The sequence below is a fragment of the Rosa rugosa genome, chromosome 4 (genome assembly GCF_958449725.1).
Source record: "Rosa rugosa chromosome 4, drRosRugo1.1, whole genome shotgun sequence".
Lineage (NCBI taxonomy): Eukaryota > Viridiplantae > Streptophyta > Magnoliopsida > Rosales > Rosaceae > Rosa > Rosa rugosa.
This window is the reverse complement of record NC_084823.1, coordinates 53,382,559-53,404,786: the sequence shown is the minus strand read 5'-3', so window position 1 is coordinate 53,404,786 and position 22,228 is coordinate 53,382,559. Positions and strand designations below refer to the sequence as shown.

At 40.0% G+C, this 22,228-nt stretch overlaps 2 protein-coding genes and 1 pseudogene across 3 annotated transcripts; all 3 read right to left on the bottom strand.

Moving 5' to 3' along the window:
- Nucleotides 1-37: 37 nt before the first annotated feature.
- Nucleotides 38-5,943, bottom strand: LOC133743559 (coatomer subunit alpha-1). Its single transcript, XM_062171533.1, has 5 exons — nt 5,782-5,943; nt 5,381-5,606; nt 3,936-4,430; nt 1,884-3,248; nt 38-1,710 (listed from the first exon to the last, which is right to left on the bottom strand). Exons 2-5 carry the CDS (start codon nt 5,586-5,588, stop codon nt 119-121), a joined length of 3,660 nt encoding a protein of 1,219 aa, XP_062027517.1. The 5' UTR covers nt 5,589-5,606; nt 5,782-5,943; the 3' UTR covers nt 38-118.
- Nucleotides 5,944-7,377: 1,434 nt separating this feature from the next.
- On the bottom strand, nt 7,378-12,314 carry LOC133743827 (serine/threonine-protein phosphatase 2A 65 kDa regulatory subunit A beta isoform-like). 2 transcript variants are annotated; one of them, XM_062171871.1, is made up of 13 exons: nt 12,191-12,314; nt 11,420-11,829; nt 10,702-10,948; nt 10,461-10,573; nt 10,247-10,326; nt 9,792-9,933; nt 9,603-9,683; nt 9,397-9,501; nt 9,029-9,211; nt 8,621-8,713; nt 8,344-8,483; nt 8,195-8,261; nt 7,378-7,700 (listed from the first exon to the last, which is right to left on the bottom strand). In XM_062171871.1, the coding sequence occupies exons 2-13, from the start codon at nt 11,810-11,812 to the stop codon at nt 7,584-7,586; spliced, it is 1,761 nt and encodes a 586-aa protein (XP_062027855.1). In that variant the 5' UTR covers nt 11,813-11,829; nt 12,191-12,314; the 3' UTR covers nt 7,378-7,583. The 2 variants fall into 2 exon arrangements, with proteins under 2 accessions (XP_062027855.1, XP_062027856.1); XM_062171872.1 differs by having other exon boundaries at nt 11,420-11,826.
- Nucleotides 12,315-20,358: 8,044 nt separating this feature from the next.
- Nucleotides 20,359-22,214, bottom strand: LOC133743515 (UPF0481 protein At3g47200-like; annotated as a pseudogene).
- Nucleotides 22,215-22,228: the final 14 nt, after the last annotated feature.

Sequence of the window (22,228 nt, the reverse complement as noted above, 5' to 3'; positions counted from 1 at the left end):
ATCATATGAATGTTGACTCTTCTGCAGTATTTCTTACCAATTTACTGGCAGATATAAATCAATCGACACGACCGCAACTGCTGCAAAAAGGATGAATCCTCCTAGTCCTGCAGCCTGATTATCGAATCTGAGATGGAGAACATAGCAACCCCGAAGCATCTGCACCAACCACTGCAAGATCACAAACAGTACAGAGCTTCCCTTCTTGGCTTGGCACAAACCGTGAGCTACAGTAAGGGCAAGAGACGTCCTTCTGTCCTCGGTAAATTGGTACATATGTTGCCCCACAAGTCACAAATGGATTTCTGAAGTCATAGTTCAGTTGAGAAGCATCAGTCATATTCTTCTCTGCCGCCTGCAGCACTTGCCTGGGTAACTTTGCCTGACTCTCAACGGTGGGGTTCGTCTCCAATAGCCGTCTGGCAAAGTTAGCTGCAGTGGCAAGGTTCTTTGCCTTGTAGCAAACTGTCATTGCATTAAGCAAAGCAAGCCTTAAGTGAGGCAATTGAAGATTGCAGTGTGTGAAATAAGCTGCAAGCTCCTGCTGACGTACTGGATTATCTTTCATTTCCCTTCTCTTCAGCTCCATTTGCAAGCCCAGAACATATTCCTTGACTATTACAATTAACTCCTTAACTTCATCAACTTCTCTCCTTGAATCAACAACAATCAAAGGAATTGTATGAAGAATGCTAAGAAAGAGCCTGAGAGCTTCAGTGAACTTCCCAGCAGTTGTAGCCTTGTAACCAGCTTTGAGTTTCTCTTCCAACTGAGAAAAATTGAACACAAGTGCTGGTGGGTTTCTGACATTTGGCGTGGTAGTTTCATTCCACCCACGCTCAACTGCTAATGATATCACCGGAGCAGACGAAAATGCCCGTAGATAGCTGTGGCTTCCAGAATGAAGATCGAGGAACAATTGCCTCAAAGGAGTGAAGTTTTTAATCCCAAGTTGCCTGTTCAGCAACCGCATCGCAGTATCAAAATGGCCTGCAGCGGCATGCTCAGCGGCAAGAGATGATCTCTGGATCCAAATCTGGCTTACAGGCATGCCAGTAGTTGGAGCAACAAAAACTGATGAATGAGTATTAACAGAAGTCCTAGGTGTGTCAGCTTCAGGGGGGAGCTCCAAATCTTCAAGGTCCCATCCTCCCTCTCCATCATCTTCTCCAGGCACTTCCTCACCTTCCAAACCTGGAAGGACAACTCCATTTTGTAACCCATCAACATCAACCATGTCCAGCTCCTCACCCCAGTCACCATCAACAGCCTCATCCTCTTCATCCACAGCTCCCCTGCCGATATTATCCAACCCACCTTCAAATATACCTCTCATTACTCTGAGAAGTGGCCAATCACTACCACACATGATTGGTGTTGGGGGAGTCAAAAGAGTTGGTGGTGCTTTACCCTCGGGCAAAGTTGGAAGATTATCCCCCAACTCAGCTGCTAGCCTTTCGGCAACATCATGCAGCCCATGAATTTTTGCTGTAATATAAGCAAGGGGCAAGTGACCAACATTCTCCAATATCTTAATGCGCTCCTCAACATTCCCCAGATACAGTGCATTGTGAAACTGACCCATGACATCATTCTTGACCTCAGCAATTTTCAGCATCTTGGACAGTTTCTGCGTATTACCATTTATGAGATAAAGGAAAGACAGCCTTTCAAAATTTTTGGTCCTCTGGTAGGCAAACTCTACAATACCTGCATTTTTTATGAGAAACAGATACTCAGATAAAAGAAAGGGAAAAAGGAAAAAAAAACCAACGCAAAACAGTGCACAAAGCGTCCACAAACAAAATAGCTTTACAGACACCTGGTAAAATACATAAACAGAGAAAATTAAACAATTATGTCACAGCTGTGTTCCACAATACCTGCATTGCCCTGTCGAAGAGCCTCCACACCCAACCTATACCAGTAATCTTTTTCATCAATTGCTGTGGCAGATTCAACCGCAATTTGAATATTCCCACTCTCTAATGCCAGATTGAATCGAGTTCTTTCATCTTTCACAAAATGGAGGGCAACTTCGGGGAACCCCTTCTGTTGCAGATAAGCTATCATCGCCTGCCCACAGAGCTGTGAGTTCCTTATCATGCTCATAACATTGTCATATTTCTTCTTCAAAAGGGATAACTTGAAGATGTATTCTGTGGCATCAATAACTATGGCCTTATTTTTCCCATCCCGATCCAAGCAAAAGATAGTATTTGCAGAAACTTTCGTAATGTAGATAGGAACATCAAGCGTTCTGATTATTCCACTATCTCCATTAGGTAGACAATATTTAATGTGATTCAGAGTTGAATAAATGAAAACACCGTTGTCATCCCAACCACCACTCTTTACACGGATTGTCTCATGAAGAGTGCACTGGTGCACAAGCCTCTTGCTAGCAATAATTATGGCATGTTTGCTGAGCAAGGCAATACTTTCCATGTCATTAGACCAAACAACATACTTGACGAAGGGGGTTTGAAGTTCACCAAGAACAGTCCTCTGCTGGAGATCAAATATAAACACTTTGTCCTCTGACCTACACAGCAAATTACCTGTTCCAGCGTAGAATATTGCATCAGCGGAAAAAGGAAGGGGAGTCTTTTTAACAACCTCATTCCTCAAATTCTTTACCAGGACAGAGTTTGTGCTTTTCTCAAGCACAGCAAACCTATTCCGTGCTACAAACACAGCTGAACCACCAACACCTCTCTTAGCATCTTGCGCACTGTCACCCCTAGTAATGCTGTCTCTGGGTATGAAATACAACTCATAGGATCCCCCGTCCAAGTCTGAGCAAACAAGAACTGCATTTTCTGAAGGACTGTAAGAAAGGGTCCTTGGACTTTGATTTAAAGTGATAGAACCAGGTCGTCGAATTGGAATAACTTGTGTATCTCTCTGGGTTGAAAACTCGTAGAACTTCAAAAAGCGGTCTTTAGCATAGAACAGAGAATCACCACTGACGGCAAAGGCCGGTCTTTCCCTCTCTAACTTAAAGACGATCATCCCACTGTCATGACCTGCTGCTAACAGATTCATTTCAGGGTGAGATGAAAGAATCCAAAAGCGATCATGCTCTCGTCGGAAAGTTTGAATTCCAGTTCGCTTTGTCACATCCCAGACACGGATACTTTTGTCCTCTGAGTTGGATACAATTATATCCTGCTTAGCATGAAACATAACACATGAAACATTATTCATGTGACCTCTCAACGTGTCCACTTCCCAAGCCTTAGTATCTGAAAAACAGGGTGAACTATTCAAATCAATAACTGAAATGATTCCAGGCACTAGAATGACAGTACAGATTACTCAGGAGCAGTACAACCTTTTGGTTTCTAAAGAATCCACAGTAATTAGACATTCAGGCCTAGTCTACGGATTACAGACACGTATACATTTTATAAATTTCAAAAATATTATTTCATGGATTTCTCTGAAAAGCATAATATTTTTCATTTAAGACAAAAGCTCCTTTTGCTTGAAAAAAGGTACAAACTATATAAAAATACGCTTCCTCTGAAACAACATAAGAATGTAATAACTGATAGTACATTACTCAACCGAACTCATAACTTGGTTCGATAGGTAGCTACCCCCACCACTCCCAATCTCATAAGTTTCTTTCTTCCACTGTTCCACTCACCTCAAAGTTCAAACTATAAACCAAACTTGCAAGAAAGAAAAAGTGACACATAAAATTGTGAAGAAGGCATGAAACAAATCTGCTTGTGAAGAAAGCAAAAGTATCAAGTTGTTCATTTTTAGATAGGAAGTCAATGGGAATATGCGAAGTACATGCCAAACAGCTATAAATCAATAATACACCGTCTACTAATGCTACCAGGAATTGAATTGACAAAGGTGGCTTCCTCATATAGAGCAGAAAATTAGATAAGGAAGAAAGCAAGGTTATCATTTCATACCATTCATCCGCCACAATTTAACTTGGCGATCGTCTGCTCCTGAGACAATGAGGGGCAGGTTGGGGTGGAATGAAGCCCAATTGACACCTCGGTCATGCCCTTCCAAGACATACTTAACAACAGCATCAACACCACCAAAAAGATCTGTGTTCATCTGACTTAGTCGCAGTATGTCATCCGCAGGGGACACAGACTTCTTTTTCAGAGAACCAATATCCCAAACACGGACAGTCTGATCCAAGGAGGCAGATACGACAAGGTCTTCTTTAGGATGGAATGAGGCACACATAACATAATGATTGTGGCCTGTCAAAACTGAAATACAAGTGCGCGACTGCCAGTTCCATATACGAATAGTCTGGTCATCACTGGCACTCACAATCCATGGGTACTCATGGTGAAATTGCACGGTTCGGATATAATCTAGATGCCCGAGAAGAGTAAAAAGACATCTATGCATCTTGTAGTTCCAAACTTTAATCTTGTAATCGTCCCCTGCAAAAACCCAACACAGACCAATTAAAACTTAAACTGTACCATATACAAGTTAATCATCGTCTATAAAAATAAGATACAGAATCCCCTATCCCCAGGGGTATATCAATTTGTGCAAGAGTAACATGGGTATCAACTAATCCAGGGAGGGGAGCTTGTTTGCCAACAACACTCATACTTAATCAATTTAGTTTCATTGTAAGCTATTTCTAAACTCTAACACCATAAAGTTTCCAAAAAAGATCTTACGGAATCTGAAAGTAGTTAAGCTAAACGCCCAGCATTACAATAAATGTGAAAATAAAACTTGCTCTATTTCTAGATCAGTCATAAGAAGGTGTTAAGGAAAAAAAGAGTTCATTCGTTTATTTATGTAGCCACCACTGTTGATCATAAGTAAAATTGCTTGTCCTATTGGAAAAAAAAAAAAATCAATAGAATTGCTTACAGGTAATAGAAACATCATATGAAATCTGGAATCTGATTGACTTTTATGTATAACCCACTCACAAAATGGTGGCATGGTACAGAAGCATTCTTTATTGTCTATTGCTGCAACTAGAATCTTCCTCCAATAATTTTCAAATATTTTTGGAAATGTTACTATCTATGGCTAATTCTAGATAAAATTGAAAACAACAAACATGAAAAATATATCGTCTGAGTCTGATAAACCACACTACGTGCTCTATCAATTGGAACTATGGCGAATCATATACACCAGCATTCCACTACTGCTATCCAGCTCAGTTTATGTCAATTTCACATTCTACTGGCATCCGATTCAAAATTCCTCTTCCATTTTTCTAATTAGAGTTTGCTTCAACCTAGATCTATACGATTCACAACAACAACAAACCAAAACCAGATACCGTAATCACCAAAATACAATTGCATATATCAAAATGCCAACCAATCCAAAAATACACATGTAAATACGAAATCTGTACCTCCAGACACAAAGAGAGGCTGAGATTTGTGGAAATGAACACCGCGAACAGGGCCGTCGTGCTCATCGAATCGATCAATGAGAGTCCCCATACGGTAGTCCCATAGCTGGATCACACCGCTGTGCAGACTCGCGAGGATCCACGGCCTCTTAGTGTGGAAGCTCAGTCCCTTCACTCTATTACTCTTCGTCTCGAACTTGGTCAACATCTTTCACCACCGCGATCACTATAATCCAATCCAATCAAATCCAAAATTCAACCACCGCAGGAACAAAAATTCACAAACGAAATCGCATCCACTCTAACGAAGTTGATATCGCAAATCAATCGAAACGCGAAAGAGATAAGAAGCAGAAGCAAACAGATCTGAATCGGAAACCTAGGGGTGAAGAAAACCGTACCTTAGATCCGATCAGTGGGTGAGAGGATCCAAACGAGTCGCTAATGCATCCAAAATTTACCTCCAGAGCCAAAGCCTGAGATGTACTCTCTCTCTATTTATATGGAGGAGTCTGAGGGAGAGAAAGTGCAGAGAAGATTAATGGAGAGAGAGAGAGAGAGAGAGAGAGAGAGAGAGTGAGTGAAAAATCGGGGGTTGAAATTTATAGATAGACAAGAGAAAGAGAGCGAGTAAATTTTGCTTCACTGTATGGTATTACTACGGCCGTGCGATTGGTTTTTAACGGACGTGATCGTTTTGATTGCGTGTACTGTCCCCCCAATTGACTCTAATCTTCAAATCCTAGGCAGGGCGTTTTGAGTTTTGGTCCTACGAAATTCTCATGAGAATACTTTTCCTACAGTAACCGATGCTACATGGCAGGCCGGGTCTCTTTGGGCCTTCTTGGGTTTTGTTGTTGATAGTTGGGCCTCATGCGGGTTGTGCAATAGGATTACACCTCTATGCGGCGTCCAAAATTTGGTCCGAAAACCGCTTATGCGGATTGTTTATTAGTTATGTCCTTCTGATTTACTAGTTATGTCCTTCCGAGTTCACTTGGTTAGTAACTGATTAAGAAAATTATGCTCAACCAGCTAGCCCATTCGACCTTTTTGGCATCCCTCATGACGTGAATGTTTGACCAACTGTACTCAGAGTCGGTCCTGGTTTTTGCTGTTTTGTGTTTTGCAGAAGCGTCGCAATATGTTACGAGTCATGACTTCACTTTCTTTTGGAAAGGTTTCGGGGTTTGTACTTACTCTTGGTTTTTGTTATCATCAACCAAGTAGGTGAAATTGCTCAAGTAATAACTCTTGCCCTTTGGGATGAGTCGCTATGCATGATTTCGCTTATATGAATAAATTATTGATCCCTTCTAGAGATTGAAAATTAAAGCTATTAAGAAACAATCACAATCTCTAAAAGAAAGGATACAACTTTGCTAGAACGAAGTACATAATTTTGCATCGCTTTTATTCCACTAGCCGCCTTTGAATTTTAGAGACCAATTGTAACAAGTCATTGTAGGTTTGAGTTGTGCATAACCAAATCTATGGGCCTGTGATAAAAGCACAAGAGTCTAATGATGAGAGAGACTAAACGAATTACTACACAAAGTAACAAAGAGGAGTACCAACTTCTTTGATGAGATGAAAGAAAATTAAGTACTAGAGAAACTTACCACTCAAGGGGCTGGCAGAAACTAAGTTTAACAAAGATCACATGTGGCACATGATTTTTGCAACAATTATTATTTTGGAGGCCTAAATTTGTTGCTCCAAATAGCCTACGGAATATGGATCAGGGATGCTCCATTGACCTGAAAATTGCACGAGTTCTGCTTGGAAACCATTATTCAGAGAAATCAACAAGTTCTACTTTTCCACTCTGCCCACCGTGATCTTGATTCTCTGTTTTTGTCAAAGTACTGTAATATCGTGTAACATTAAGTATGCCAATATTCAATAGCTATGTAATCAATGAATGCTGTTGACAAAATCGTTTTGTCGTGCTTTCAAAGGCCAAAGAAAACTGTTCATCAAAACTTTAACCACAATGGCATGTAAGAATACTATTATTACGAACATGGACAATGCACTACAAACAAAATCAAAATTATGACAAATTGCTAAGTGGACCACAGAACCTCTGCGTCTCAAGTAAGACATTAGATACAGGAGAGAATTGTACTCGACATATAAAGGGAACAAAAAGAAATAAGGTAAAACTTTGAACAATATAGAATCTAAGGACAATATCTCACTAGATAGACATCATGACGTCACTTGACTGTAGCGCTTGGGTCGCAAAAGATCTTACATCAACGTCTGGATCTTCACTGAGCTCAACCAAACAGGGACGAATCATCTTCTCCACCACCTGTGCATTAAAGCACCGTTCAGGTTACATGTCTATTACAAAGCACTTCAGAATATTCATTCTCTACATATATGAATCAATCTTCAAATGTTTTTTTATTTTTTTATTTCATGTGGAAGGCAAGCATCATTTGTAAATATGGCAACCCAGTAATTATCTATTCTGACCATTTCGTTCACCACATTTAACCAGAGTATGCAATCCTTAAACCAAACCAAAAAAAAAACAGAGTATGCAATCCCCATCCCAGTCAAACTTATATGATAAATGAAACTACATATGTTAACCCTCCTGGTGTGAGTGGTAACCACAATTATACTCAAACAGAGTTTTCTCCTGATGTTAACCAATAGGAAATGCAAGAACTGCTGAAAGTTTGGCATATTCAGCAAAAATCCTCCTGTGATAACAATCATTATTGTATCTTTTGAAAGAGAGTTTTAGTTTGTACTTTGAATTTTACATGCCTATACATAAAGACAGTATTTACTTACAGATTGATCAACTATAGGAATAAGTGACTGCAACACCTTGGCGACATTGAACTTGATGTTTGGAACCCTAAAAGAAGCAATTATCAGCACAACAGCTAAGTTAAATCAGGCAAAGAGAAAAATTAAGTGTAATAGCTAGTAATATTTACCTATCTTTTGATGCGGTGATAACCACCGGTAGAAGTTTGGAACAAGTAATTTCTGATCCCATAACAGGGGCAAGTAGGGAAATTGCATGTAGAATCGTCATCCGATACAAATAGTGAGGGTTGTTAATCATTTCCAAAACCTGTCAACAGATTGCCAGATTTAAACAAGAGTAACAAATGACTCAGCCTAAAGATACCTAACTACCCCTTAGTGCTATAAAACTACAAACCTAGTCATAGATACATTTTAGTCTAATAATAAGAAAAGAATAGAAACCTGTGGGACTATATGCTGCATGGCCCAATCAGGGCCAAATTCTTCTGCAAGGCGCTTCACATTATTAGCAGCTGCATCACGTATTGAGTAAACCTACCATCAACAAGAATTTTGTCAGTAAATTTCAAAAAAGAGGTTTCCCAGCCTATACTGCATGACAGATTACTGCCATTTCAAAATTTTAAAACCAGAGGAGGAGGAAGTCGTTAACCACCAGATAAGATTCCCATGTTTTTACTTCTAGACTAGTAAAAGTAAATATAAGGTAACAAAATTCTTTCTGATGATGAAATAGAAAGAACAAAAAGCAGAAGCATCAAGTTCTTTTTCTTTTTCTTCTTGGCTTTCTGAAAGCAATAAGCATGAGATGTTGAAAAATTATTAATCAATCTCAAAGGCTGCACAAACCTTATCATTTAACCACTGCATGCAAAGAGAACCAAGCTTATCATCGAAAAACCCCACACCCAACTGACTTGCCAATAAAGGGATATATTCTATTATTGCAAGCCGAACCCTCCAATGTCTATCCTCTGCCAGTTCCACAATTGCTGGCAGTAGAGACTGGGACAGCAGATCAATTCCAATTACCTGTACCAGGTAAATTAACAAGAACGGCTCAAATTCAATGGGAAAACATAAACCAATATCCTTAAGACGATAGTCTGTTGAATAATTTAACAGTGGTTGTGGGCAAAACAATATGAATTAAATGAGACGACTCTGTTGGACAGAAGCATACGTATAAATACAGATACAGAAACACTTGAACATACCTGGTTGACTTGATCAAGCTTGCTGATAATGTTCAGCCGGACATCTGGAAACTCATCTTTGAGAAGAGAAAGGAAAATAGGCAGCAGTTGCTCTATGGTTGCATCCTGCAACCACCAACAGAAAATGAATTAATATAAGGATCAGGATTCAGGAGAGCATGGTTACTTTTCTGAATTATATAGAAAAGTCAACAGAATATTCTTGCCTTTCCTAAAACTGGTGCCATTCCCATTATCACTGAAGCTAATGCAGAGCGAACGTGCTGGGACGAATCTGTTGACAATTCCTATAGCAAGCAAACTTTATAAGTTATAAAGCTAAAGTCGCATATCAGAACTGCATCAAGACTAATCAAACAAACTATTTAAAACAAAATATAAGTTAAGATGTGTACCTTTACAAATGGTAGGATTTGCTGAACAGCAAGTTCTGGGTCCAAAATTCGGCAAAACTTGGTTACTTTTCCTGCAGCAGCAATCCGCACCTCAGCCTCATTATCGCGAAGAAGACGAACATAGGCAGGCACCAGGTCTGACCTGAAGAATGTCAACATCACAAGAACCATCAATTAGAAGTCAAGTGGCAAGTTCTCAAACTATTACTAAGATGGTGTCTCAAATAACAAATATAAATATAAAGAAAACTATTATCTCATGGTCCAACTTGAAAATATATAGCCAAAAGAAAACTAGTCATGCACAGTATAGTAATAACTAATAAGTCATACAAATGAAAAAATAAGCAGGGATAGATACAGAGATCAGATAGTTTATTGGCAGTTAAAGAATTATAACATTCAAGTAACACAGCATGAAAAAAGGACTTCCAAATGACATATAAATTGATTACCTGGTGGCTTCTGGGCCAACAGCTTCACACAGCTCGTATAATTGATTTGCAACCATGTAACGAACACGCCATGACTTATCCTGGTAAAAGGAACATGATAGTACATAACAGAATGCTATTAATAATTCAAAATGTGTTAGCAAAATTACAAAAAATAAGCCATAAGATGTGCTGGTTGTCATGTAAAGTACTAACATTCAAACATATGCTGTACCTGTGAAAAATTGACAATGACAGGAAGAATATGGGCAACACAATCTTGAGGTTCCAACAACTTCCCAAGAGCTGCACAACCCTCGACAGCCAATAACCGAACAGAATCTTGATCTGAATACATGAGTGATTCGAGTCAAGTTTATACTTCATGCAATATGAAATTAACAACATCGTATGTAAATAACAAACCTAAGATAATATAGTTGAAGAGCAAAACCAGGAAATCCATGAGGACATACCATCCTGTGTCAAATCCTCAAATATAGACATGACCTCAGTTTTGAGGTGGGCAGCTTCAACAGTCGCAGCAAATTTTCCCAGGTTAGTTGCAGCAGATCTTCTAACCATGGGCATGTCATCTTGGCACAATTGATTGTATATAGTTCGAAGTTCAGTTTTTATAGACTCGGGGGCACTAGAGTAAGCAATATGAAACAAACCACATGATGAAACGCGAGCCGTAAACCACTCGCCAGCAGCCAGCCTCTGTATAATTGAGATAACAGTAGGCAAAACAAAGATACTGTTAGTTGAACCATACCACGGTAGTACATTCCCCATATGGCAGAAAAGAACAAAAAAAACAGGTAGATGAAATTCCTACATGTAATGAAATGGAAAGAAATGAATAAAACTGAACCAAATTGCATGAACCTAAATGAAACTTTAGTGTGAGATCTTATCTTCTTCCCCGTTTTTTGGTCAGAAATGTGTTGTTTTAGCAATCCGTTTCCCAGACAAGCACTTTTACCGCAAGCATTTTGAGGATACACCTACCTCTCAAGTTTACAAAATTTGCTGTTAGGAAAATACGTTAAAGCATTTCATATTGAGGTGTCTTCTCATTTCCTACCACCTAATTACCAATAGTACATGTCACATTTTCCCTAAGAACTAAACCATAATGACAGGGCAAACCACATAATAGAGATAATCAAAGAGAATCAACCATCATACCTTGACCAAAGGGACGAAATACTCAACCAAGTCCTGCTCCCTCATCTGCGCCCCAATCCTACCCAATGACTCCACTGCCTTGTCCCTCACACATGTTTCCTCAACGGTGCATAGAGTTTCCAACGGTGGGAGCAGAATATTGGCATGCTCTACACCGCCGACATAGGGGACAAACACCCCCAATTCCTCTGCCATTGCAAGAAGCACCTCATCGTCGTCGTCATTGTTCTCGCTCAGGAAAGGAATCAGTTCCTTCCTGGTCCTGTCCTCCCCCAATGCACGAGCAATGGTCGAGAGCCTGCGGATTGAGTTCAATCGCAGTTGAATGTCTTCGTTCTTGAGCTCATCGATCAAAACAGCAATTGGGTATAGAGGCTCATCCACCATAGCCATCTTAAAATTAGTCCCTACTGAAAGCAAAGCCAACTTAGCAAAATCCACTTCCACATCAAATACATGTCTAAAACACAACTAAAATTCTATCCCTTCCTGTCCAGTATTCTCTTAGCAATAATTTCATTACTTACGAACTACAATAAACTCCAAAACTAGAAAAATATAACTCCCCCTCAGAAAACATCAAAGACCCGAAATTTAACAAAACCATAACTACCCACAAACAGATACAGATTGGAAAGGTTCGTAATTACACGGATTAAGTATCTTTACGGCGGGAAAATGAAATCTGAGAAGTGAATCTTCGCGTGAAATTAATTTGAAAGAAAATAAAAGGCAAAACAAGCAGGTCAAGCAAGAGAGAGAGAGGGGTACCTTAGGGGTTATTGGGTCGATCTGAAAAGAGGTGTAGTGTTAGAAATGAGAGGGATCTTTCGGTCGAGAAGAACCAGGAGGAGGAGAGGACAGATCTGCTGCTCTACTTTAATCGTAATTTTTCTTCAAAATTCGTGGATATATATTTTTTTTTTTCTTTTTTGACCGAGAAACTACGGCCCGACCCGATTTCGATTTTTCGTTGACCGACCCGATTTTTCTTGCTTTGTCTCCGTGTTTTTTCTTTGGAAAACATGGTGTAAATGAGCCGAGTCGGAGTGAATACCAAGGTGATCATGTTCGGCTCATTTCCTTTTTATCGAGCTCGAGCGGGGCTAAAGCTTGAATTTTTTTCTTAAACCCGAACTGAGCTCGACTCGGCTTGATTTATTGGACGAGTTCGAGCTTGAACAGGCTTGGCTTGACTCATTTGACTTTAAATTTAAAAATTAAAAGGGAAGAAAGAAAATTTAAAATAAGAATCCAAATTTGATGTCTAACCATAAAGTTTGGATTTATTGTTCTTTATTGTAATATATTTTACTTAAATTCTCAGTTTTTCTTCCAATTGAAAAAGAAGGTAATAAAAAGAATTAAAGATTTGAGATTAGAAAAATTATATTTTTATTTATACTTATAAATTTTCATGAGTGGAGCTTTAACAAACTAGCCGAACTTTAACAGCTGGAGCTACTCATGAAAAATACGAGCTATTCACGAGATAGACGAGCCGAATATATCATTGTTCAAGCTCGGCTCGTCCAATAAATCGAACCGAGTCGACCTCAAGGTGTCAAAAGATTGTAGAGCTCCGTTTTTTAATAATTAGAATGGTATGTTTGGATCCGTTGATCCGATTTTGACTTATAGGAAAACATTTATGGCTCCTGTTATTGTAACTTCCTCCATTTAAATGAATTTCATGGCATGTTCATCAAAAAAAAAAACAAAACAAAACAAAAAAAAATGTAATGGATTAATTCAAAGTGTTATAAAATGAAGGGAAAAAAAATCTAGAAAGCAAAAACATATTAGATGATGGGTACACATGCGATGAATTCTTGTATATATACGACATATATACCAAATCTAAAAAGTGTTTAAGGAAAACTGAATTGGGAGAGAATTGAGTCGTACTTTCATTGATAATATGGGTCTCTTTAATTATATAAAGGATTACAAGACATAGAATCAGAGTTGTATAAGGAAAGATAATCGTATAATTAATCGGATATCTATGAATATCTCTAATTCAAAACCCTATTACAACTAGGTCAAGTAACCTAGAGTTTGGGCTAGACACATATTCTGGATTTACACTCCCCCTTGTGTCGCCCAAATGTGGTGCTCCTCTCGTTGCCTCATTAAAAACCTTGCCAAGTAACAAAAACACTGTGGGACAAAAATAACCTCGGTCAAAGGGGGAAAAGAGCACAACACACCCTTCACGTTTCGAGACCATACATGTAGACATCTCCCCCTGATGACAACGTCATGGGAGTTCGGATAACTTCCGCAAAAGATGCTACCAACATGTTTCTCGAAAATGGAATTTAGGCACTGACTTAGTGAGCAAGTCTGCCACACTGTCCTCAGATAGAACCTAGCTAGTTCACTTTGATCTTGAGGAGAGTCTGTTGTTGCTGATTATCCTTGGTGTTGTCGCTTTTGATGTAGTCTTGCTTCATTTGTTCAAAACAAGCAGCATTATCCTAAATGCTTGTAGGCTCATCTGTGGTAGACTTCAAACCACAATTGTTCGAACATACATAATTATGGATCCAATCCATATACATTCACGAACCACATCGTGAAGAGCAATAATCTCTGCATTGTTCGAAGATATAACGACTAGGGTATGTTCTGTAGACCCTCCAAGATATCACGGTATTTTACCCATGGTGAACACTTAACCAGTTTGGGAAGACTTTTGTGTGGGTCAGAGAGATACCTAACATCAGCAAAACCTTCCAAAACACATGTTGTTTTGGGATGGGGATAGAGGACGCAGGCCAGTGTTGGCCGCGTTCCTGGTGTGTGATGGGTCTGAATCCATCGTCTCTCTGTATGGATAGAAAAAGCTCATATTAATCGTACATCTCAAGTACCGAAGGATATCTTTTACACCAATCCAATGGCATCGCGTTGGCGCAAAGCTATATCTAGCTAACAAGTTCACTGCAAATGAGATGTCCGGTCTTGTACATTGAGCTAAGTACAATAATGCGCCTATTGTACTTAAGTAGGGCATTTTTGCCTCTAGCACATCTTTGTCATCATCCTTTGGACGAAGAGGATCATTTTCAGGATCAAGACTACGGACGATCATGGGGGTGCTTGAAGGCTTGACCTTTTCAAAATGCCCAAGCATCTATCAACACGATGCTCAAGTTCCAAACCGAGACATAATCGTGTGCTCCCAAAATCCTTAATCTCAAACTCGGATTTCAAGTGTTCAGCGGATTCCCTTAACTCTTTAAGGGCTTCAATGAAGATCATGTCCAACATGAACCGCAATAGAATCCGAAACTTGTTATAGAAAACGCGGGCATATCCCTTCCCAATCAAGTAGTCACTTTAGTGAGCGTTTCAACTTTCAACTTCATTGCAAACGCGCTTCGTGGTCTAGAGCCACTTGACTTGGGTAAATGAAGTTCACCATGAACCTTCATGTATATTATGTATCTAGATCCCTATAGAGATACGTAGTGACCACATTTGTAAGCTGCATGTTCAGTTATTCGGAAACTACCAAACTGACAGGGTAGTAGAGTGCAATGACATCCATTACGAGAGAATATGTCTCATCATAGTCGATTCCAGGGCGTTTTGTGAGAAGCCTTGCTCCATAAGGCGAGATTACCATATCTTTTTCTCAACACGCTTTCTAACGAAGACCCATTAGTCAATAGGTTTTATGTCAGGAGGTGTTGGCATCACTGGCTCAAAAAACCTTCCTCTTCGTTAGAGAATCCAACTTAACCTGGATCACATCTTTCCATTTAGGCCAAATTTCTCTACGTTGGCATTCATTCATCAATAGAGCGTGGTTCGATATCATCAGACTCAACAAACTCATGCGCAATGAAATGCTCAACTACATCATCAATTATGATGGAGTTTCTATCCCACGTCTCATGTACACTAGTGTAATTTCCAAAGAGCTCTATATTCTCAGGAATAGGTTCTGACGTTGAGGCATCCCCCAACGATAACCATAATCCGGAAGATTCTCATGAGACGGATTTTGAGTCTTGATGATCAAAGGATTGGAATGTGCCAAAGTATCCTTCGAACCTACGGGTCTCCCACGCATCCTAGCTGGGGCCATGGCCTATAATGCCAGAGTGCCACTCTTTTTGGCGTTGGCGTCATGCCTACCTCCATGTAGGGTGGTGCTACGTCCTCTCATAGGGACGTCATTCCTTGCAGGCATATTTGCAGCAGATGTGTGATCTCGTCACTTTAATAGGGATCGAGATGAGACATAGTGGGGACAGACCACGACAATTCCTGTCGTTCCTGCTGAACATATGTGTTCTTATCTCCCCCTTAACGATGGGAAGACTGTCTCATCAAAGTGACAACCAGTAAATCTAGCAGTAAAGAGATCGCCTAGCAAGGGCAATAAGTGGCGGACGATTATTGGAGTCTCAAATCCAACGTAGTTGCCCATTCGTCTGTAAGGACCCATCATAGAGCGCTATGGCGGCGCAATTGGCACATAAATAGCTCACTCAAATGTGTGAAAGTACGAAATACTTGTATCCAGTCACTAGCTGTAACGCAGAGATACATTGAGTGGCGGTAGGTCGTAGACGAATTAGCATAGCTGCATGCGATATTGCATCACCCAAGGCTGATCTAAGGAGATTAGTGCGCATTACCAATATCCAGGCTACCATCGTAGTCGTTTCTGCGAGACCATTTGGGTGTGTTCATGGGAATATGATGTCCAACATCAGTCCCAATGCAATAATCATCGAAAGTCTTCGATGTAAACTCTCTAGCATTGTCAAGTCCAATTGACTGAATATGATGATCCGGGGAGTGAGTCCGTTGTCATATGATATGTGCTAGAAGTGTAGTATAAACAGCATTACAAGTGGACAATGGCATACCACGTGACCAGCGCATTTGCTTGTCAACCATCATCATGAGATATTTAAACGTCCGCAAGTTGGTTGAACTAGTCCACAAAATCCCCACGGACTCTATGTAAGAAAAGAATGAGTATTTTCATATCCTTTGCATAGGACGGTCTCAGTCCTAACTTCCCTAAGGAACAGGCTTTGTGAAACGAGCGAGAGGCTTTAGAAGCAACTAATGAGGATTTTGGTTGGGCCTGGGCGTCTGAAACGCTATTTGAAGCAAAGTTGGTGATTGCAGCATCACCTAGGGCGCCGTCACCATGATGGACGCCATCCATGGTGTCATGGATAAGGACTGTGTCAGCCCTAGGCTGGTGGTGGACGGTGGCGGCGCCAGAGGTAGCGGCGGCGGTCATACTTAGTCCAAGAATCAACTTTTGATTCATGCTTCGTTTCGCTCGAGAAAAAGGATGTTCATGTGAAGTCTTTAGTAGACGGATCATCATATCATGACTAGGATGACCTATCATGTCGTCACAAAGCCAATATGTGTCTAAATCCAAGAGATCTTCTCTCATAACTTTATTAGATTTAATAGCTCGAATAGTGACATAGAGTCCATTAGAGAGACACATAAACTTCTCTAAGATGAGCCTTTGTTCACAATAGTAAGACGTATTGCAAAGGAACTCATTCCCGTTCTCTACATGCGATTTCACATGGAATCCGTTGGCTATTCATAGGTGCGATTTGCCCTAGGAGCGTAGAGAGTTTCTGTGACAGTAATCAAGGTGCCATTTGGCAAGGGGAACTTGGGCTATTCCATGTCCTTGAATTAATACTGATGACCCAGCCATCGTAGTCACAAAGTAATATGCTCATAATCAAAATGGAGTCATAATGAAAAAATTCGAAATTTTATTCATAAGCCAACGGAGTGCATCATTGTCTCTTAACCATTAGGAGAATCTAATCCAAATGCTAGCTAATGCAAAACAAAGGTAGTCGTTTGACTTCTTTCGGTAACTCCAAAATAAATATGACCAGGTGAATAGCGAGATGTCGGTGGAGCAAAAGCTCGCTTAAGTACCACTTATCTCAAAACCTTCCTAGACATCATACTCATTTTGGATGAGCCTGTGTGAAGAAAAACTAAACCAATGACATTTACTACAAAGTATATGGCAATTGCCTATTACATCTCTTGGAAAAATAAAAACTTAAACATAATTGGCGATCTATTGATCCCAGCCAGATTTGTAGTCTTCAACCCTTCTTTCTAGATCATCTTCTTGATCTTCTTGTTCCACATAGTGAGCTTCTCTTGCTTCACAATATGCTTTGTAGGCGGTGACAATTTCTTCACGAGCTCTACAAATGTGTGCCCAATGACCAGATACTCCACATCGAGAACATACATCTCTTTACTCAGAGTCCATTGATTGAGACTATTTGAAAATGTCGTTTAGATGGCTCTTAGTGTTGGTGGCTCCACCAACATGGCCAGAGGTGTTGCCTCCCTCTCTCTTTCCACGTTGACCTCTTCGGTTCCGTGTTCGCCTAGTTTGGCGGTTACCTTCCTAAGTAGAGCGATTAGATGGACCAGAACGTCCAAAAGTATCCCTAAGATTAGGGTTTCGCTCTTGGCGCCCTCTCTTAGGGGCGCGACTATAATTGGATTCCGGAATATGCTCTGTTTCCACGAATCTCGAATTATAGTTCTTCACAAGGATGTTGTCATGCTTTTCAGCAACATTCATAGCTCCAATGAGCTCATGAAACCTTGTGATCCGTCCTGCAGTAACATCGATTTGATAGTTCTTAGCAACCATCAATGCAGAGATGGGGAAGGTAGAGAGAGTCTTCTCAATCAACAATGCATCTGTGATCTCTTTACCACAGAATTCCATTAAGGATTTAATGCGAAGTGCTTCCGAGTTGTAGTCAAGAACTGACTTGAAATCACAGAAGCGGAGGCTATGCCATCTCACTTTTAGGTCAGGAAGTAGGAAGTCACGGACGTTGCCAAATCTTTCTTCGAGTGAGACCCACAGCCTTCTGGGGTCTTCTTCATTCATACACTCGTACTGGAGCGAATCATCCATTTGACGAGTCATTAGGATGATGGCTTTCGCCTTATTTGTCTCTAAGGCTGCTCTATTTGCTTCCAAAGCTTGAGCTTGCTCAACAGTTAGCACGTCCTGGCTAGGCTCGAGAATCGTATCCAGGATTCCATCGGCCTTGAGATGCTGACGGACATCACGAACCCACCTATGATATCTAGAGCCAGTTGTTCCCAATGGAGCAAAGTCCAATTTGTTCAGGTTACTCATCCTGAAAAAGAACAAGAAAAATGGTTAGTTTCGGAGCGGAAAAAGCTACCACGAAAACATATAAAATTTCTGAGCGTAATCGCTTCCAAGAAATTCAATTCCAAGAGGTATTGGATTATATCGAAACAATGACGTAAGTGGTCGATCATAAATTCTCTACAAACTCTAAGTTTGGAGATCTCAACAAGCTCCAAGCTTGGAGTGAGCACAAAACCCCACAGTTCGACTTAATTAGGTCTCCCCTATGATGAAGAAAAGGGGGGTAGAAGAAGGGAGTTTGTAAGTCCTCGAGAAAAAAAATTAAAACTTCAAAAACGGAAACTTTTAGTAAAAATTACCTCGAAATAGGTCGCCGGAAAATTTGGCAAGAAAAAGGCACAAGAAAAATGGCCGGAAAAGTCGTCGGTGTTGACGTGGTAGTGGGGTCCATTGCTGACGTAGCTGTGGGTCCTAGTGCTGATGTGGCTGTGGGTCCCTGTGGTGACGTGGCAGTGGGCTGCGTCAGTGGACCTCTGGGATTAGTCTTGGGCTTCTGAGCTGCCTTCTTTTCCTTTCCCTTTTTTTTTTTTTTCTCTTCTCTTTTCTGCCGGTTTTCTGCAGGAAATTTAGTTGACCGGTTCAGTATCTTTTATGCCTGGCTTTTGAGATTTTCTTCCTATTCCTGAATCCTGAAATCGAGATACTACTGCTGGCAAAATTTGGTAGCAATTGGAGATCTGGAAGGTGGTGAACTGGTGGAATATTTGCTGCGAGTTGTTTGGAGCTTCCGGTGGCCGGTTCTGTAGGTTTCCAGCCGGTTCTGGTGGTTCTGCGGCCGGTTCTGGATTCCTGGGTTCTAAAGCTTCAAGTTGTGTGGCGGAGGCAAAAAAGGTTTCAAGGTTTTGTATTCGGATTTAGGGTGTTGGCTATTAGGTTTTAGGGTTAGGGCGTCGTGCTGATAACGTGTTTAAGGAAAACTGAATTGGGAGAGAATTGAGTCGTACTTTCATTGATAATAAGGGCCTCTTTATATAGAGGATTACAAGACATAGAATTAGAGTTGTATAAGGAAAGATAATCGTACAATTAATCGAATATCTATGAATATCTCTAATTCAAAAACCTATTACAACTAGGTCAAGTAACCTAGAGTTTGGGCTAAACACATATTCTGGATTTACTTGAACAAAAAGTAATTTATTGTTATGAATTCTTGTTTATATACAATGGATAATATAACAGAAAATCTCTATAAACTCTGTTATTTACACAAATGATTACATTAATGATGGTTGCGTATATGGTACGTTTTGTCGATCACTTGCATTATTGGAGACATCCAACTAAAAAATATCAAATTTGTGTGACACTAAAACTGTTGTATATAAAATAGATCGAATAGTCTAGTATTATTTGGTTTAGTGGCATAAACCTCCTCTTACTAAGTGAGAAGTCGTGAATTCGACTCACAATTAGTTATTATATATGAGTTATTTATTTGATAAAAAAAAAAAAAGATCGAATAACATTTTATTTATCCCACTCACAGGAAGCACGCGTGCCGGTATATTTGTCAAGGGTGGGATGTAAGTTGCGTATCCTTTATTTTTCCAATCACTCCCGCTCGATCATGCTTTCAGAATTGGAGGGGAGCAACTAAGATATGAGAGTAACATCAAATTCAATAAGAATGGAAAACAAATGAGAAATGGCTTCTGAACATCAAAGGACCGCCGGCCTACTAATAATCAAGCAACGTTGTCACTCATATGCAATCCAACTTTTATTTGAAATTCCGTAGGTAGAACAATAAGTAAAAATACATTGCCAAGGAATGAATACTGAATAGCACAACAATTAAGTAAACTAGTTAACAAACATCACTTAGGAGGAGAATAGTATTGCTGGATGGTATATGTTGTCTGCAATAGGGTGAGAACCAGAAGGATAAAGGCTGCAACCAAAGAAGTGATTTTCCATGGATTAGATAAGTAATCACGCTTCAACCGGGCTAGCCACTTGTTCCATCTAACTTTGTAATATTTGTTCACTGCAGCACAGAGCCCGCCATAGCAAAAAGTGATCAGTGTGTCACTATGAAGCGCACTGAACAACTGGGAAGCATCTTCAGCACTCAACCAATTATTGATTATTTCTTTCTTACAAAGAAAAACAACATCCTTGCTGGAAGCAATGAGGTTATCCATTAAAAGTGCATAAGAGGAAACTTTATGGTCGCGACCGTGATAGCACTGCTCAAAGGCAATGAGGTTCCTGAACAAAGGTTCAGTCATCTCTGCAATTGCAAGCTGTGGAATTGTGAGAACTCCATCTTTGAAATCAATACTCAATAAGCCATCAACTGAGCTTCTTCTGAATTCAATCCCTGCCTCCAAGAGAGCAGTTGCATGGGGCAGTGCAGACTCGTGTTCGATTGATTCAAATTTGTTGAATGGAACAACAATAGCACTTCTTATCAGATCAAGTATGTGTAGAATTTCATCATCATGACTGTGATTGGGATAACCCTTGCAATTATGACCCATGCATTGACGATAGTCTGCTGAAGAAGTTGAGCACAAGCCTAGTGAGGGAGACTTGCTTGTAGCAGATAAGGTTATATAGAGACTCGAGAACAAACCAAGGCAATTGATTTTCTAGTAGCAGAAGATCATGGCAAAGATACTGGATCATGCAACCCATGTTTAATACGGGATCATTAACCTTACAATCTCGCAACTTATAGGAACTTCTCTGAAATAGCTCCAATAAGAAGCAGCCATCAATTATCAAAATTTCTATGAATTGATTCTGGTCAAGATCAATTGATTCTGCATAATAATCACGAGCACGTTTCTCGAACACAGTAATATTATCAATACCTTGAATCAAAGCTTTTAAAGTCATCTTCTTTCTTAAGAGTAGAGAATTTAAATACCAGTGTTTCACATCTTTCATGGTTGCGAAAAGTTTGCTGTTACGGTGATGAAAGGGTCCGATTGAGACAATATCTGGTGCATATGCCTCTGGTTTATGTCTCCGAAGTAATTCAGGAACTCTGAAAATGCAACACTCGGCAGACAAGGGTGAATCACTGCGGAGCTTCGCTTTCATGCTCTGTTCCAATGCTTCAACATCAATATTTCTGCTGCCATCATCTTCCATGACTACGATTAATTCCGTCATCTAAGCTGATCCGAAAGTCTGACTACTAAACAGGCAAGTTAAATTGGCATTAGCATCGGTGTCAGTAAATACCAATTATTTTGAATTTGATAAATTGTAAGTAAAGGTTTGAACAATTTGCAAGTAAGTTTTGACTTATACGTACCAGTCCCTTTTTTCACGATCCAACTTGTGAAGGGTGACTTGTAAAAAGCAAAGAGTAACGCAAACTGAAGTGGGTTAGACGATCGGCCTACCAACAGCCATTTGAAAGAAAAACTGGAATGCAAAATTAACAGGGCACAGAATTGATTTTGAACAAGAAGGCACAGATCTGAATTTAAACAAGTGGAGCACAGAATAGCTTATTATTAAACGCTTGACGAAGACTTTGCTAGGGAGGGTATCCATGCTCAAAAAACAAAAAAAGACGAAGACTTTGCTATGGATCCATGCTCAGAAAAAGAAAA

Excerpts from the sequence above, each read along its gene's own strand:
- LOC133743559 (XM_062171533.1), bottom strand. The coding sequence starts at position 5,588 with ATGTTGACCAAGTTCGAGACGAAGAGTAATAGAGTGAAGGGACTGAGC. Across the intron at positions 4,431-5,380 it reads GCCTCTCTTTGTGTCTGGAG|GGGACGATTACAAGATTAAA; the intron begins GTACAGATTTCG and ends GGGTTTTTGCAG. Across the intron at positions 3,249-3,935 it reads TAAATTGTGGCGGATGAATG|ATACTAAGGCTTGGGAAGTG; the intron begins GTATGAAATGAT and ends CCTGTTTTTCAG.
- LOC133743827 (XM_062171871.1), bottom strand. The coding sequence starts at position 11,812 with ATGGCTATGGTGGATGAGCCTCTATACCCAATTGCTGTTTTGATCGAT. Across the intron at positions 9,502-9,602 it reads TGGCACCAGTTTTAGGAAAG|GATGCAACCATAGAGCAACT; the intron begins GCAAGAATATTC and ends TGGTGGTTGCAG. Across the intron at positions 8,262-8,343 it reads ATCACCGCATCAAAAGATAG|GGTTCCAAACATCAAGTTCA; the intron begins GTAAATATTACT and ends TGCTTCTTTTAG.